This window comes from Rana temporaria, chromosome 8 (genome assembly GCF_905171775.1).
Source record: "Rana temporaria chromosome 8, aRanTem1.1, whole genome shotgun sequence".
Lineage (NCBI taxonomy): Eukaryota > Metazoa > Chordata > Amphibia > Anura > Ranidae > Rana > Rana temporaria.
The window spans coordinates 57610412-57624958 of NC_053496.1; the positions used below are offsets into that span (position 1 = coordinate 57610412).

The following is a 14547-nucleotide window of genomic DNA, read 5'->3' on the forward strand; positions in this document are numbered from 1 at the left end:
CTGCAGCACTTTTTTTGAATGAATGGGAATCTGTATAGAGATTCCATTCATTCATAAAATGACTGTCTGATACATTGTAACACTTGCGGTTACAATATATCAGCTTTCAGTGTCAGTGGGCATATAGCAGCGATCAGTAGTGATCGCTGCATGCGCCCTGTCTTCTACACGGGGAAGCATGATAAACACGTTTACTAAGCTCCCAAACCCCTACTTCACCCCCACCCATACCGCTCCCCCCCAATGCGATCCCCAGCCTGACAGATCACGGACTTCTGTACAGGGAGAAGCTACAGGTGGAGCGAGGGAAAGGAGGCATGCCGCTCAGAGCGACCATGGATCAGGGTGCAGGGGCAGTTGAGGGGGTGATCTGACTGGACACATCTGGACCCCCCAAGCACCATGCAGCACCTGAAGCTGGTGGGAGTGGAAGAAGGGAGATGCTGGCTAATGATGGTGGCTGCGGGGAGCAGGTTTGCAGGGGGGGGGTTGGATTGGGCGGAAGGGGGTAATAAGTGCTAATATTAATATTATTGATTAATATTAATTAGCTGAAGGGGATAGGAGAGTGGGGGGGGGGCAGTTTTAGATGGAAGGATGCAGCGGGGTGGAGAGACAGGGGACAGGGAAGCGGCAGCATGGGTGGAAAGGGAGTCGCATTTGTGTTTAATAATTCTGAACAGCAGATTTTGATATAAGCTTATGGTCATTGAAGTGAACATAAGCTTATAGGAGAGGGAGAAAGTGGGTCAGTACGCCGCTGTACGGACAAGGCAGTAAAAGGGTTAAGGTTCATGTGCGTGCAAAGGCAGGTGTGCCAATACTTTTGGCAATATACTTTAGTATACTAAGTTGTCACAAGAACCTTAATTAGCCCTCCGAGATAGAAAAGTGGGTGTCTATCATGCCATGAAAAATTCTGGATGTGGTTTATATAGCCTCTGCTATACAAAGGTCTGGTGTTCTGGCAGAGCCATAGATTGTCTGAACATCACAACCACAAGCCCCTTCAACAAAACAAACAACTTGACAGGTGGGTACTCCATGAGAGCCAAGCTACTTTTGTTCCTCTCTGTGGGTTTAGGATTGGTAGAACAATTAATATTTATTTTTAGACTGTAGGTCTACACTAATGTGTTTTAGGCCTTGTACACACGACCGGATTATCCGTTGAAAACGGTCCACCGGACCGTTTCCATCGGATATGTCCGCTGCCGGATTTTGGTCTGATGGTTGTACACACCATCAGACCAAAATCCCAGCGGAAAACATACGTGGTGACGTGGCCGCGCCGATGACGTGGCGACGTGCACGACCCTGGAAGGTAAATACTTCCACGCATGCGTCGAATCACTTCGACGCATGCGAGTGATGGCGGTCGGTCGGACAAGTCCGGTGAGTCCGTACAGACGACCAGATTTGTCCGACGGACAGGTTTCCAGCGGACAGATTTCTTAGCATGCTAAGAAATTTTTATCCGCTGGAAACTGTCCGATCCGCCGGACAATTGTCCGCTCGGGCCTATACACGACCGGATCTGTCCGCTGGAACTGGTTCGTCGGACCAGTTCCAGCGGATAGATCCGGTCATGTGTACGGGGCCTTAGAGTAACTGCATTACTGAATTAATGGGTTCTCTTTAAATATTTACCTAAATTTCCAGTTTAATGAGAGTGGTTGAAAAAATTGTATAACTTTTTTTTCTGCTTATTTTGGCCTCCTTATTCTAGCATTCTCATTATTTTTGACTCACTTATTTCCATTTTTTTTAAAGGATCCTTGCAAGCACAGTGGACGATGAACACCGTAAACACAATTACTATTTGGATGCATATATTATGGCAGAGAAAGCGATAAGCATACTAGAGCAAATACTGTACAGCATTGAAAATACTTCCCGAACTGAGGTAAACAATGCAATTAACTTCCCTCTGGTAACATATTTTGTCTTGATTGTATTTAATTTCAGTTTTAGAAGCTTATTGTATCTGATTTTTAGATGTATTTGTGTGACTTATGCCGCGTACACACGACCGTTTTTAATGACGAGAAAAATGCAATTTTTTTAATCGGCCATTAAACGACCGTGTGTGGGCTCCAGAGCATTGTTCTTGTTGTGAAAAATGGCCATTAAAAATTTAGAACACGCTCTAATTTTTCGTGTCGTTTTTCACGTCGTGAAAAACGGTCGTGTGTAAGCTTTAACGATGGGGAAAAAACGTGCATGCTCAGAAGCAAGTTATGAGATGGGAGCACTCGTTCTGGTAATACTAGCATTTGTAATGGAGATAGCACATTCGTCACGCTGTAACAGACTGAAAAGCACGAAGACTGAAAAGCGCGAATCCTCTCTCACCAAACTTTTACTAACACAAAATCAGCAAAATCAGCCCAAAGGGTGGCGCCATCCGAATGGAACTTCCCCTTTATAGTGCCGTCGTATGTGTTGTACGTCACCGTGCTTTGCTTGAGCATTTTTTTTCACGATCTTGTGCATGCAGGGCAGGCTTGACTAGAATCACGTCGAGAAAAACATAGTTTTTTCCATGACATTAAAAATGGTCGTGTGTATGCGGCATTAGTTCTAGTGTGTCAGCATCAGTGTCACATAGAACATTCAAAAGCAAAAGTTGAAACTCAATCTGTGGATTCTCTTAATTATACTTCTTGTTAGAACTGTCATCTATGTATCCATGCCTTATACTTTCTATGTCCACTGTGTAAATTATATTTTTTTAATCGGATGCTGGTATGACTAATAGTGCTGTTATACAAATGCAGGTTATTTCTAATAATACAATGTAAGTAATAATTCTAATAATACAAAATAAACCTTCACAAGGTGAAATATGTTGGCATGCATTGTAAAACTCTTGGTCATTCACAATGCTTTGCACTAGTTTCCTCAGTGCAAGAATGGGGTGCATCAAATGTAATACAAAACATGTTGAAGGAGTTGGGCAGATAGACTAAAATTATAAATTCTGTTAATTTAGAAATTCTTCATATTTTTCTCTTTTCAAGGAGGAAACAATTGAGGGTGATGCATGTGGGATGATGATTCAGAAGATTTAGTGACCGGACACAATGGGGTAGATCCACAAAGAAATTACGCCGGCGTATCTATTGATACGCCGGCGTAATTTCAAAATTCCTGCGTCGTATCTTTGTTTTGAATCCTCAAAACAAGATACGACGGCATCTCGGCTAGATCCGACAGGCGTACGTCTTCGTACGCCGTCGGATCTTAGATGTAATTTTTCGGCGGCCGCTAGGTGCCGTTTCTTTTGAAATCCGCGTTGAGTATGCAAATTAGCTTTTTCCGACGATCCACGAACGTACGACCGGCCGTTGCATTTTTTTACGTCGTTTCCATTTGGCTTTTTCCGGCGTATAGTTAAAGCTGCTATATGGTGGCGTACTCAATGTTAAGTATGGCCGTCGTTCCCGCCTCGCATTTTGAATTTTTTACGTCGTTTGCGTAAGTCGTCCGTGAATGAGGCTGGACGCCATTTACATTCACGTCGAAAACAATGACGTCCTTGCGACGTCATTTGGAGCAATGCACCCTGGGATATTTTAGGGACGGCGCATGGGCAGTTCGTTCAGCGCGGGGACGCGCTTCATTTAAATGAAACACGCCCCCTACCCGCCGAATTTGAATTCCGCGCCCTTACGCCGCGAGAGATACACTACGCCGCCGTAACTTACGGCGCAAATTCTTTCAGAATTCAAACCCACAAAAAGTAAGTTACAGCGGCGTAGCCTCTCCGCCATTTCTGTATTTTTTTTTATTTCTCTTTTCTTTTTTTGCCTCTTCTGTTTTCAATGTTTTTATTGAAATTTTTCACAAAGAATAAAGAAATTCAGAGAAATTTTACAAACATTTTGAGAGTTGCATAAGAATGACTTACGAATTAGTAAGCAGAGGTAAAATAAAAGGTGTTTTGACAATAAACTCAAAGGTTATAAAGAATTGCGTCATCTATGGAGACACCCCAAGTCACATATACAAAACACAAATCTGTACATTTATAATCTGTTTTCAACATTCCCTATACACTCGAGTATAAGCCGAGTTTTTCAGCACATTTTTTGTGCTGAAAATGCCCCCCTTGGCTTATACTCGAGTCACCTTTTTGCGCCTGATCTCCTGAAATTTGGGGAAGCCGGGTACCCCTTCTATATACTCCCATGTTAAACATAAGTCTAGTCATGGACACAGTGAGGAATGGGCACAGTGAGGAATGGGCACAGTGAGGAATGGGCACAGTGAGGCATGGACACAGTGAGGCATGGACACAGTGAGGCATGCACATGAACACAGTGAGGCAAAGTGAGGCATGCAGATGGACACCATGGGTTATACTCGAGTCAATACGTTTTCCCATTTTTTTGTGGTAAAATTAGGTGCCTTGGCTTATATTTAGCTAATGCTAAATAAAGAAATAAATGTGTTAATTCAATAGTCTTTATACAAAGTGCATGCCATACATTGTACGGTTTATCTGAAGTATTTCTTTTCTTTTCTGCCTTTTTCTCACAATACATATTAGTCTATCTTTAGACATTGTGGATTATGTCTCAGCATGAATTCATTTTGTGTTACAGGCAGGGGGTACCCGTTTGCCTGTCTTGAGAAAACTTGCTAAAATGAAACTGGATTTTGCTGAACTGTCACTGGAAATAATGCATCTTTTCATCGATGAGGAAAGTAAAAAGATGCAGGAGGAAAAAAGCAAAGGAGCCCTTTGTGTCATGGTGGAAGAGTTTGTCAGAGCCACCCCAGATTATAATTCTCTTGAACAGGTGTGAAAGCTTTTACAGTTGCATTTTGTGTTCTTCTGTCTATGGGTACATACCCCGGGCTGAACTTGCTTGGTGTGGGAGTTATACACTATACAAATACATCTAATTGCAATTATTTTTCTCAAGGGGATGTAAAGCTTTGTGTTTTTTCACCTTAATGCTTCCTTTGCATTAAGGTGAACCCCCCCCCCCCCGTTTTACTTACCTGAGCCCCGAATATCCACGGGCGCGATCCCGCAATGCTTTCCCCCAGCTTGAGGCATCAAATAAATGATGCAGCGCGCCAGAGGCGGGGCCGAGTGATACAGTCGTTGGCTATGGCCGCCGACTGTATCACACGGGAGCGCACACGCAAGCTAACCTCCTTGAGAGAGCACTTCCCAGAGGGAGGTTAGCTCCTGCAAAGAGGAGCCGAGACAGCCGCCGAGGGACCCCAGAAGACGAGGATCAGGGCCACTCTGTGCAAAACAAACTGCACATTGGAGGTAAGTATGTTATGTTTGTTTTGTTTTTTAAATAAACCTTTAAAGGGGTTGTAATGGTAATTTTGTTTTGCCCTAAATTGCTTCCTTTACCTTAATGCAGTCCTCTTCATCCTTCGATTTTGCTTTTAAATGTCCTTATTTCTTCTGAGAAATCCTCACTTCCTGTTCTTCTGTCTGTAACTGCACACATTAATGCAAGGCTTTCTCCCTGGTGTGAAAAAAGCCTCTTGAGGGGGGAGGGGCGAGCAGGCAAGTCAGGACACTCTCTACTTTGCAGATAGAGAAATGAGCTGTGTGTTAGTGGGCGTCCTGACACTCCTGCTCACCCCCTCCCCCTCAAGAGGCTTTCTCCACACCAGGGAGAAAGCCTTGCATTACGGTGTGTAGTTACAGACAGAAGAACAGGAAGTGAGGATTTCTCAGAAGAAATAAGAACATTTAAAAGAAAAATGGAAGGATGAGGTAAGTGAAGGAGGACTGCACTAAGGTAAAGGAAGCTATTTAGGGATTTTTTTTTACCTTTACAACCCCTTTAAGATTGCAAATGGCGATGGAGAATACTTTTTTTCTGGTATCATAATCAATTTTCTAACCAGATAGAAGTTCCCATGGAAGCTAAATATTTAGATAAGGGGGATTGTTATATTGAATAAAACTGATTATGATCTACAACTGAAGACAATTCTAGGGTATGAGGGCACATATAAGAAGTCAAAAGGAGATCCTAGCAGGCAGGTAAGGGAGAACCTAATAGAGCTTATGGAAGGGACAAAACAACAAATTATTAGAAGCAAGCTATTAATTAACTAATTAATACAGAGGATGTTTTTTCAGTCTTTGGAAATGGAAGAAGACTTTCCTAATCCCTGTCTCTGCGAAGAACTAATGCTGACTTAGGGAACATGTAAGAAACAGGAATGGGTTAACTGAGACTAAACTAAACAGGAGAGGAGGACAGAGGGAGACACCAATCACATAAGTAAACCAGCTGTAGTGGCTCTAAACTAGGCATCCCTAAATGGTGACCTGTGGTTCAGGTCCAGCTTGCGTCACTGTTCCATCTGGCCTGCCACAGTCCAGCAATTTAGGAGACATTTTTCTTTGTGAATTTCCCGGTTGTGTTATTGGGCAACATTTCCTGAAAAACCTATTCTAGTACTTAGATTTTACCTGTGGTTTACCGTCAAAAAACTAATTTAGGTCCACGGCTTTTCTATGCTTCTGCAATTTAAACAAACCACACCTACAACCAACATGTATTTCACCATCTCCTGGAACGTACTCATCTTGAGTCTGAATTTCGTGCATTTCTGTGTAAATTGAGGCACTGATTGGCTGCTCCAGCAGAAGACTGCATTCAAAGAAACAGTTTTCCTTTTTTACATTATTTTTATTTATTTTTTTAAATAACCAACAGCTGTAATATTCTTCAATTTGTATTTTTTTATTTTTATTATTTAGACAGTTTCTTAGCTAGCATTAATTTTTATGCAACACTTTGCAGAGAACATATAGCCATTACCATCAGTCTTTGTCTCATTTGAACTTTCATTTTAATGTGGCTGGGAGATATACAGTATGTGATTAAATAGTTCTGTTGAGCAATTATATTAATACGCATCCTGGAATATGTGAGCATTATTAGTATAGTGCTTGAAAATAGTACTTTAGAATGTGGTTTTGGTGCTTTGTTTCCTTCGGGGGCAAGCACACTGACTAACCCCCAGCCAGAACGGCTCCGATGATGGGGGCAAGCTTACTGAGGAGGAACAAGAAGTAAGAAATTCAGACAAAGAATAAAAACATTTAGAAGGGAAATCGAAGGAAAAGGTAAGTGAACCAACAATGCACTAGCTTAACCCCCTTAGCGGTATCCCCGAGCGTGACTCGGGGTTGTTTTTCTATGCTAGGATCGGTATCCTTGAGTCACGCTCGGGGTAGATGTGCAGAGCGTGCAGCGGCGCGGCTTACCTTTCGCAGCATAAAACAGACAAAGTTACTTACCTTGTCCCTGGATCCTGCGATGCATCCCCGCTGTGTGAGCGAGCGGGTCCTCTTTCGATTCACAGTGTCCCCGTGTGCTGCCGATTTCCGTTCCCTGCGACGTTACGACGCACGGGGGCGGAGAACGGCGCCAAATTCAAAAAAGTAAACAAACACATTACATACAGTATACTGTAATCTTATAGATTACAGTACTGTATGTAAAAAATACACATGTCCCTAGTGGTCTGCCCAGTGTCCTACATGTTCTTTTATATAATAAAAACTGTTCTTTCTCCCTGCAAACTGTAGATTGTCCATAGCAACCAAAAGTGTCCCTTTATGTCAAAAATGGTTTTAGAGCAGCTAGAAAACAGTGATAATAAATTATAATCACTTGCAGAATTTTGCGATAGCGATTTGTGGGGAAATTCGTCATAAAAAAATAAAAGTAATGACAGCAACAATTCTGCAACTGAGCAAATTTCAGTGATTTTGAGTTGATTACATTATTGAATAATTTTTATTATAATTATATTATTATTTGTTATAATTATTTATAATTATTTATTATATTATAATTTATCATTTTGTTTTTAAAAAAAATTCATACCCGGGATGCCTACTAGACTCTTGTTTTGTCAGATTTAAATGAGTTATTCCTAAGAATTACAGGCCTACAGTATAAAACGCCAAATTTCCTTGCAAAATAATTGTACCGCTTTTGGTACGTAATTCCAGACAGAATCATACCGCCAGGGAGGTTAAAGGAACCTATTTAGAAAATAAAAAACAAACCTTTACAACCCCTTTAAAGATGAATAGTCAAGCAGTTTGGGGTTGCCAAAGGGGGAAAACACCATAATAATGCCAATGCTTCAAAAAGGGAATGTCTAACAAACTTATTGGGGTTGATTTACTAAAAGCAAATAGACTGTTCACTTTGCAAGGGATGTTGCACTTTGAAAGGGAATGTTCCCCAGAGCTTAGTGAATGAGTTCTGCTGACCTCCATCATCCAATCATGTGCAAACACAAATGCTATATTTTTTTATTTTATTTTCCTTGCACATGATGGGGAATTCTTTGTAAAGTAAAATTTTACTACATTCACCAAGCTCTGGGGAAATTCCCTTGCACTGTACAATTAACTTTGCAAATTTCACAGTATTTGTCTTTAGTAAATCAACCCCATATACTTGTGATGGTTGGATGTTATGTTGACAAACCTTGTGCAATCTACTGTAGTTTATATGTGACCTACTGTTATTGATAAATTTTTCCTAAGTGTAATTTCAATTGATGTCATGGCCACAATAACTCACTACAGGACCTATATTTTCTTTATCTATGATAATGATGTAACTGTTTTTCATTAACTGCTCTCCTGACGTTTTTCTGTTTGGTACAGGAGTGGAAAACGCTTCGCCGTACAATATCTTCCTCCACGCTGTCTCAGTTGGCGAGTGCTTTGACACTAGCAGGTGGTTGTAATGATCTGAAGGCACGGTGTTTGTATCTTACTGGAAGATGCCTCCTGCTGCAGTCTTTTACAGTCGATCCGCTTGATGCAGACATGTACTGGAATGAACATTATTTGGTATGTTTATTTCTTGTCATCTGCGTTTGCTGTTATTAGAGAAAAGAGATGCACAGCAAAAACGAAGAGATTTACTCTTCTAAAAAGCCACAGCTGCGTACAAATAGCTTCACATTTTATATGTTCTAATCAGCAATCTGGAAAGACCTTAAATAAAACAACACTGGCATGGCACTCCTGCTGGTTGCTGGCAATTTCTACGTACAGCCATATTTTTGTATTCTGTTTGATGTAATATACAGTATATCTATGCCTTCAAAACTAGCCTAAAACAACACTTTACTTAAATTGTTTATTTCACCTTTCATTTTCTTTTATAGGATGAAAGAAAAACTACAGGAGACATTGGAGATAGTGAATCTGAATGGCCTGATGCCAATACAAAGCCAACTAATAAACATCTAGATCAGCTAGCAAGGAAAGCTGCAGCTTTTAAGGTAAGCATTTTTTTTTTTGTGTATGGAAGCTGTATTGTATATATTTTAGATTATTACACACACACATACATATATATATATATATATATATATATATATATATATATATATATATATACACATGCACTATACTATATACTATATTACCAAAAGTATTGGAACTAGGGCTGTTACTGATCAAAATTTTTGTGTTTGATTAATAATTTTTTTTTTTAATCGATTAATCGACTAATTTTGATTAATTATAAAGCACATACAGATCCAACTACTTTTAGCTGATCTCCTTGCAGGCTGATTCCCAGTGCAGCTACCAACCACTGGAAAAATGGATAGCAGGATACAAAAAACACACAAAGGCAGCGCTCAATGGGAATAGCATTAAAACTTTAAGTAGGTAACAAAATAAATATTGCACTGGAGATAAAAATCGATGTAGCTACATAAACTGTAAAAATGGTGTGAGTAATACCAAACGGTAGCAAAAGCAGTCATAAAAACATGTAGCTAAGTATGATACTGGTATAAAAATGTGTACAACGATACCACTGCTGAATCCAGATGAGGAGAGGTTAACATCAGTCCGTTGGCATGTAGATGTCACGTGAAGGGAACTATCACAACTCCCAGTGGATGGTTGTAGAATCCCAGGTTGATAGAGAGAAGTGTAACAGCCCTTGCGTGTGGCAGATAGTAAGGTCCCGCCGTCATGCAGATATGAAGGCACAGCAAAGGAGCCCTTCAGATGGACACAGCAAGCCCCGCCGGTGTCCGTGACTTCACCGGATCTCCGACCGAACTCCCTGAAGGCCCGGAAGACGGCGGAGAGGCGAGTAGCAATCAAATTAATTTTGATCGATCAAAAAAAATTTGATCGATCAAAAAAATTAAAGATTAATCAATGAATTAATAGTTAATTTCCACAGCCCTAATTGGAACGCCTGCCTTTACACACACATGAACTTTAATGGCATCCCAGTCTTAAGCCCTTCCAGACAAGATTCTTGGCAAGAATCTCTTGCCGCCCGAGTGTACAGACACTCTTTTTAAAAGAACCATGTTTCTTTTGAAAGGCAAGAGCGCGTTGACATCATCACGTACGACGAGCATGCGCTCGTCACATTCAATGCCGTCGCCGCCATCTTGCTGCACCCTACCTATGCCTAGGAAGCTACTGCGCAAACGTCAGTCATTTTGAGCATGCACGGGTTTCCACGGCGACAGGTAAGTATACACACTGTCAGGTTTCTCGGCAGGAAAACACAACGAGAAAATAGAAAACATGTTCTCTATTTTTCTCGTCGAGATTTCAGGCAGTTTTCTTTTTTCTTTCAATATTTTTTATTGGTATTTAAACAACATATAATCAAGTTACAAAGCATTGTTACAGTATATGTGTACAGTGTGTTAACAAACAGCATATGAAGCATAAAATAGTAAATAAATTTCAATATACACAAATTTATATATAGGTAGAAAAGATTGAATAATAAGAAAGTTTTCTTGACGAGAAACCTGAAAGCCTTGTACGCACACACAGTATACTCGGCAAGAAAGCTCTGCCAGCAGTTTTCTTGCTGGTTCTTGCCGAGTAAACCGAGCGTGTGTACGAGGCTTAAAGCGGTGGTTCACCCTCCTTAACATGATTCTAGCATTAAATTTGGCATCGTAGCGCGAGCTACAGTATGCCGGTCTTAAATTTTTAATCCCCGTACTCACTGTGCTATGGATCATTGAAGATTCTGACTCCCGCGGGGAATGGGCGTGCCTATGGAGAGGGAGGATGATTGACGGCCGGCTCTGGCACGTCACGCTCCCCGAAGACAGCCGGAGTAGGTCTCGGCTCTTCACGGCGCCTGCGCACAGGCTATGCGCAGGCGCCGTGAAGAGCCAAGCCTATTTCGGCTATTTCCGGAGAAGCGTGACGTGCCATGGCCGGACGTCAATCACCTTCTCTCACCATAGGAACGCCCATTCCCCGGAATCTTCAATGATCCATAGCACAGTGAGTACGGGGATTAAAAATTTAAGACCGGCATACTGTAGCTCGCGCTACGATGCCGAATGTAATGGTAGTAAAAAAAGATAGATACATAGACACATAGACACACTCCTAAACTTTGTAGACAGCCTTCCCAGAAGAGCTGAAGCTTATAAAGCTACAAAGGGTGGGCCAACTCAATATCGAACCCTACTGACCAAGACTGGTCATGTGCATGTGCATTTAGAGGCAGGTGTCACAATACTTTTGACAGTATAGTGTATAAACATAGATATATAAATATATGCATATATACTGGGAATTGTCTGGAGTCTTGGAGAAAATATACTGCAAAATAATTAATCAGTAATGATCCGCTCCGTGTGTCCGCTTTGCTCAGCGGGGATCCTCCGTAAAATCCCCGCTGAGCTGGCAGCTGACAGGGCGGTCCCCGCACACTGTGCAGGGACTGCCCTGTGTTTCCTCCGCTCTGCCCTATGGGGGATCGGACGAACACGGACCGTATGACCGTGTTCATCCGATCCGATCCGGCAGACGGAAGAAAAATAGGATTTCTTCCGTCTGCAAATGCGGATCTTTGCGGAGGCGGACAAATTACGGGTGTCAGCGGATGTTCATCCGCTGACACCCGTAATCACATAGGGACCCATGTATGTCCCTTTTTCATCCGCAAACGGACGGATGAAAATGCAGACATACGGTCCGCTAGTGTGAAAGGGCCCTAACTCTCAAGTTAAAAAGTCAGATTTGAAGTATGATTAACCAAGAAGGTAAATACTAAAACAAATCTCCCACAAGTTAGCCTGCACAATTATTAGTGTTCGACCAATATCGTTTTTTTCGGTGCGGATACAATATCGATATTTTGGCCACCTCTCAGGCTGATAGCCGATATTCTGTACATTTAACAAAAAAAGTTACACTTATTTATTTTTATCACTGTTATTGCTGTCACAAGGAATGTAAACATCCCTTGGGACAGTAATAGGCAGTGACAGGTACTCTTTGTGGAGGGATCGGGGGGTCTATAAGTCTTCAAACCCCTCCTCTGCACTTGAAAGTATTCAAAAGATCTTTGAATACTTTATATATTTTTAAACTGCCGCCTTTAAGATGCCAGTAATCCGGGAAGTGATGTCACATCGCTTCCAGGTTACTAGTTCTGAGACCCGAACAAAGCATCGGCTTTGTTCAGGCCTTCATCCAACCGGTCAGTTTTTTGGCTGGTTACTCGGGCCTCCCGGTGGGATGGGAGAGCTCGGGCGAGCGGCAGCAGTGGGGGGGGGGGTGTCCCCTCCCGCTGCTTGTAATAACAGCCGAGTGGCTGCTGAGCCGCATCGGTTGTTATTACAATAAAGCTGACTGTCCGCTCTAAAGAACGGTACCGTGGTGATCGTCACCACGGTAAAACCCCCTAAAGCAATATCCGTAATATCGGGTATGCTTGTGCCCGATACAATACTTAAAAAAAAAAAGGAAATATCGGCCTCACCGATAATCAGTCGATCCCTAACAATTATAATAATTTACAGAAATACAGATACTTATTGGTCTGGTTTTGATCTACACGCAGCTCTCCGTGTTTGACAGAATTCAATCGTTAGATTAAATTTTGTTAAACGGACAAGCTGGAAAACAATTTTTCCAATCGGCTGCACCAATGATCATTGTATTCTGACAGCGCCAGGTCCCACTGTCAGGCCCCGTACACACGAGAGGATCCATCCGCTGGAATTGATCCGCGGACCGGCTCCAGCAGATAGATCCCCTGGTGTGTACAATCCAGCGGATCTGTTTCCGCGGATTTTTATCCCCTGGGATGGATTTCAAGCGGATAAAAATTTGAAGACATGCTTTCAAATCTATCCGCTTGAATCCATCCCAACGGATTGATCCGCTGGTCTGTACAGACTCACCGGATCAATCCGTCCGAAGGGATCCCCCGCATGCGTCGTAATGATTCGACGCATGCGTGGAATTCCTTATATGACAGCGTTGCGCACGTCGCCGCGCCATCATCGCGGCGACGGCGCGACACGTCATCGCGAGGGGATTTCAGCGCGGATTTCGATCCGATGGTGAGTACACTCCATCGGATCCAAATCCTCGCAAATCCTCGAGAGGATTTATCCGCAGAAACGGTCCGGTGGACCGTATCCGCGGATAAATCCTCTCGTGTGTACTAGGCCTCAGAATACAATTCTGCAATAGGGGGGAATTCCTCCATCCACTTCCTTTGTTTTAGATCTGTTCTTTTTTTCTGTTGTTCAGCCCGCTGGCTCGGTTCAGCCTGTGTTGCTTTGGTATAGTTTTCAGTGTATCATGAACAAACATTTAAAAACAAATATTCATGCCAGAGTTCAGACATATCAGTTATCAAAGACAGCAAAGTAAAATGGGAAATACGTTGTTTTTTTCCAATACATTGATACAGAAAGTTATCCTGGATCTGAATGTGTAAACACCTACAGGATGGACGGAGAAGGCATTTTTTCTACATAGTGGAGCGTGCTGCCTTACTTCAAACTAATTCCTGATGTAAATGCACTTACAGCACAGATGATCTAAAATATCATTACAGTATAATGCATTTACTTATAAAAGCACATTATGAGGGATAGTACATTAACAGCAGCATTGGTATCTCTATCAGGGACACACAAGCCTAATACACTATACTTATTTGTGTGCTGACACATTACTGTCTGTTGCCTGGCTAACAATGCTGGTAATTATACAAAGGAATCATCATGAATAAGTGCCCTTTTCATTATACGGGTGCCTGTGATTTAAATGTTCTGTCATTTCTAGTCTGTAATGTAAATGAGTGTGCAGAAACATAATGTTGCTGACACGTTACTATCTGTTCAGTAACCATCTAACATTTCTACCATCGTGAATGTATGTCAGTCTCTATAAACAAGTACCTGTGATCTATGGCCCAGGTTCTCAAAAGAGATATGACGGCGCATCTCCAGATACGCCGTCGTATCTCTGCCTAGCGCCGTCGTATCTATGCGACTGATTCTTAGAATTAGTTACGCATAGATATCCCTTAGATCCGACAGGCGTAAGTCTCTTACGCCGTCGGATCTTAACTGCAATTTTTGTTTTGCCCGCTAGGTGGCGCTTCCGTCGATTTCCCCGTCGAGTATGCAAATTAGCTAGATACGCGAATTCCCGAACGTACGCGCGGCCGACGCAATAAAGTTACGACGTTTACGTTGGGCTTTTCC

At 42.1% G+C, this 14547-nt stretch overlaps 1 protein-coding gene across 1 annotated transcript in view; it reads left to right on the top strand.

The window, feature by feature from the left end:
• The window catches only part of CFAP46 (cilia and flagella associated protein 46), a 267974-nt gene that overhangs the window by 167823 nt on the left and 85604 nt on the right, over positions 1 to 14547 (top strand). The window contains exons 40-43 of the mRNA XM_040361829.1: positions 1774 to 1906; positions 4611 to 4808; positions 8687 to 8875; positions 9196 to 9312. Of these exons, the coding sequence (XP_040217763.1) occupies positions 1774 to 1906; positions 4611 to 4808; positions 8687 to 8875; positions 9196 to 9312 (637 nt within the window). The remainder of the gene's footprint in view (positions 1 to 1773; positions 1907 to 4610; positions 4809 to 8686; positions 8876 to 9195; positions 9313 to 14547) is intronic.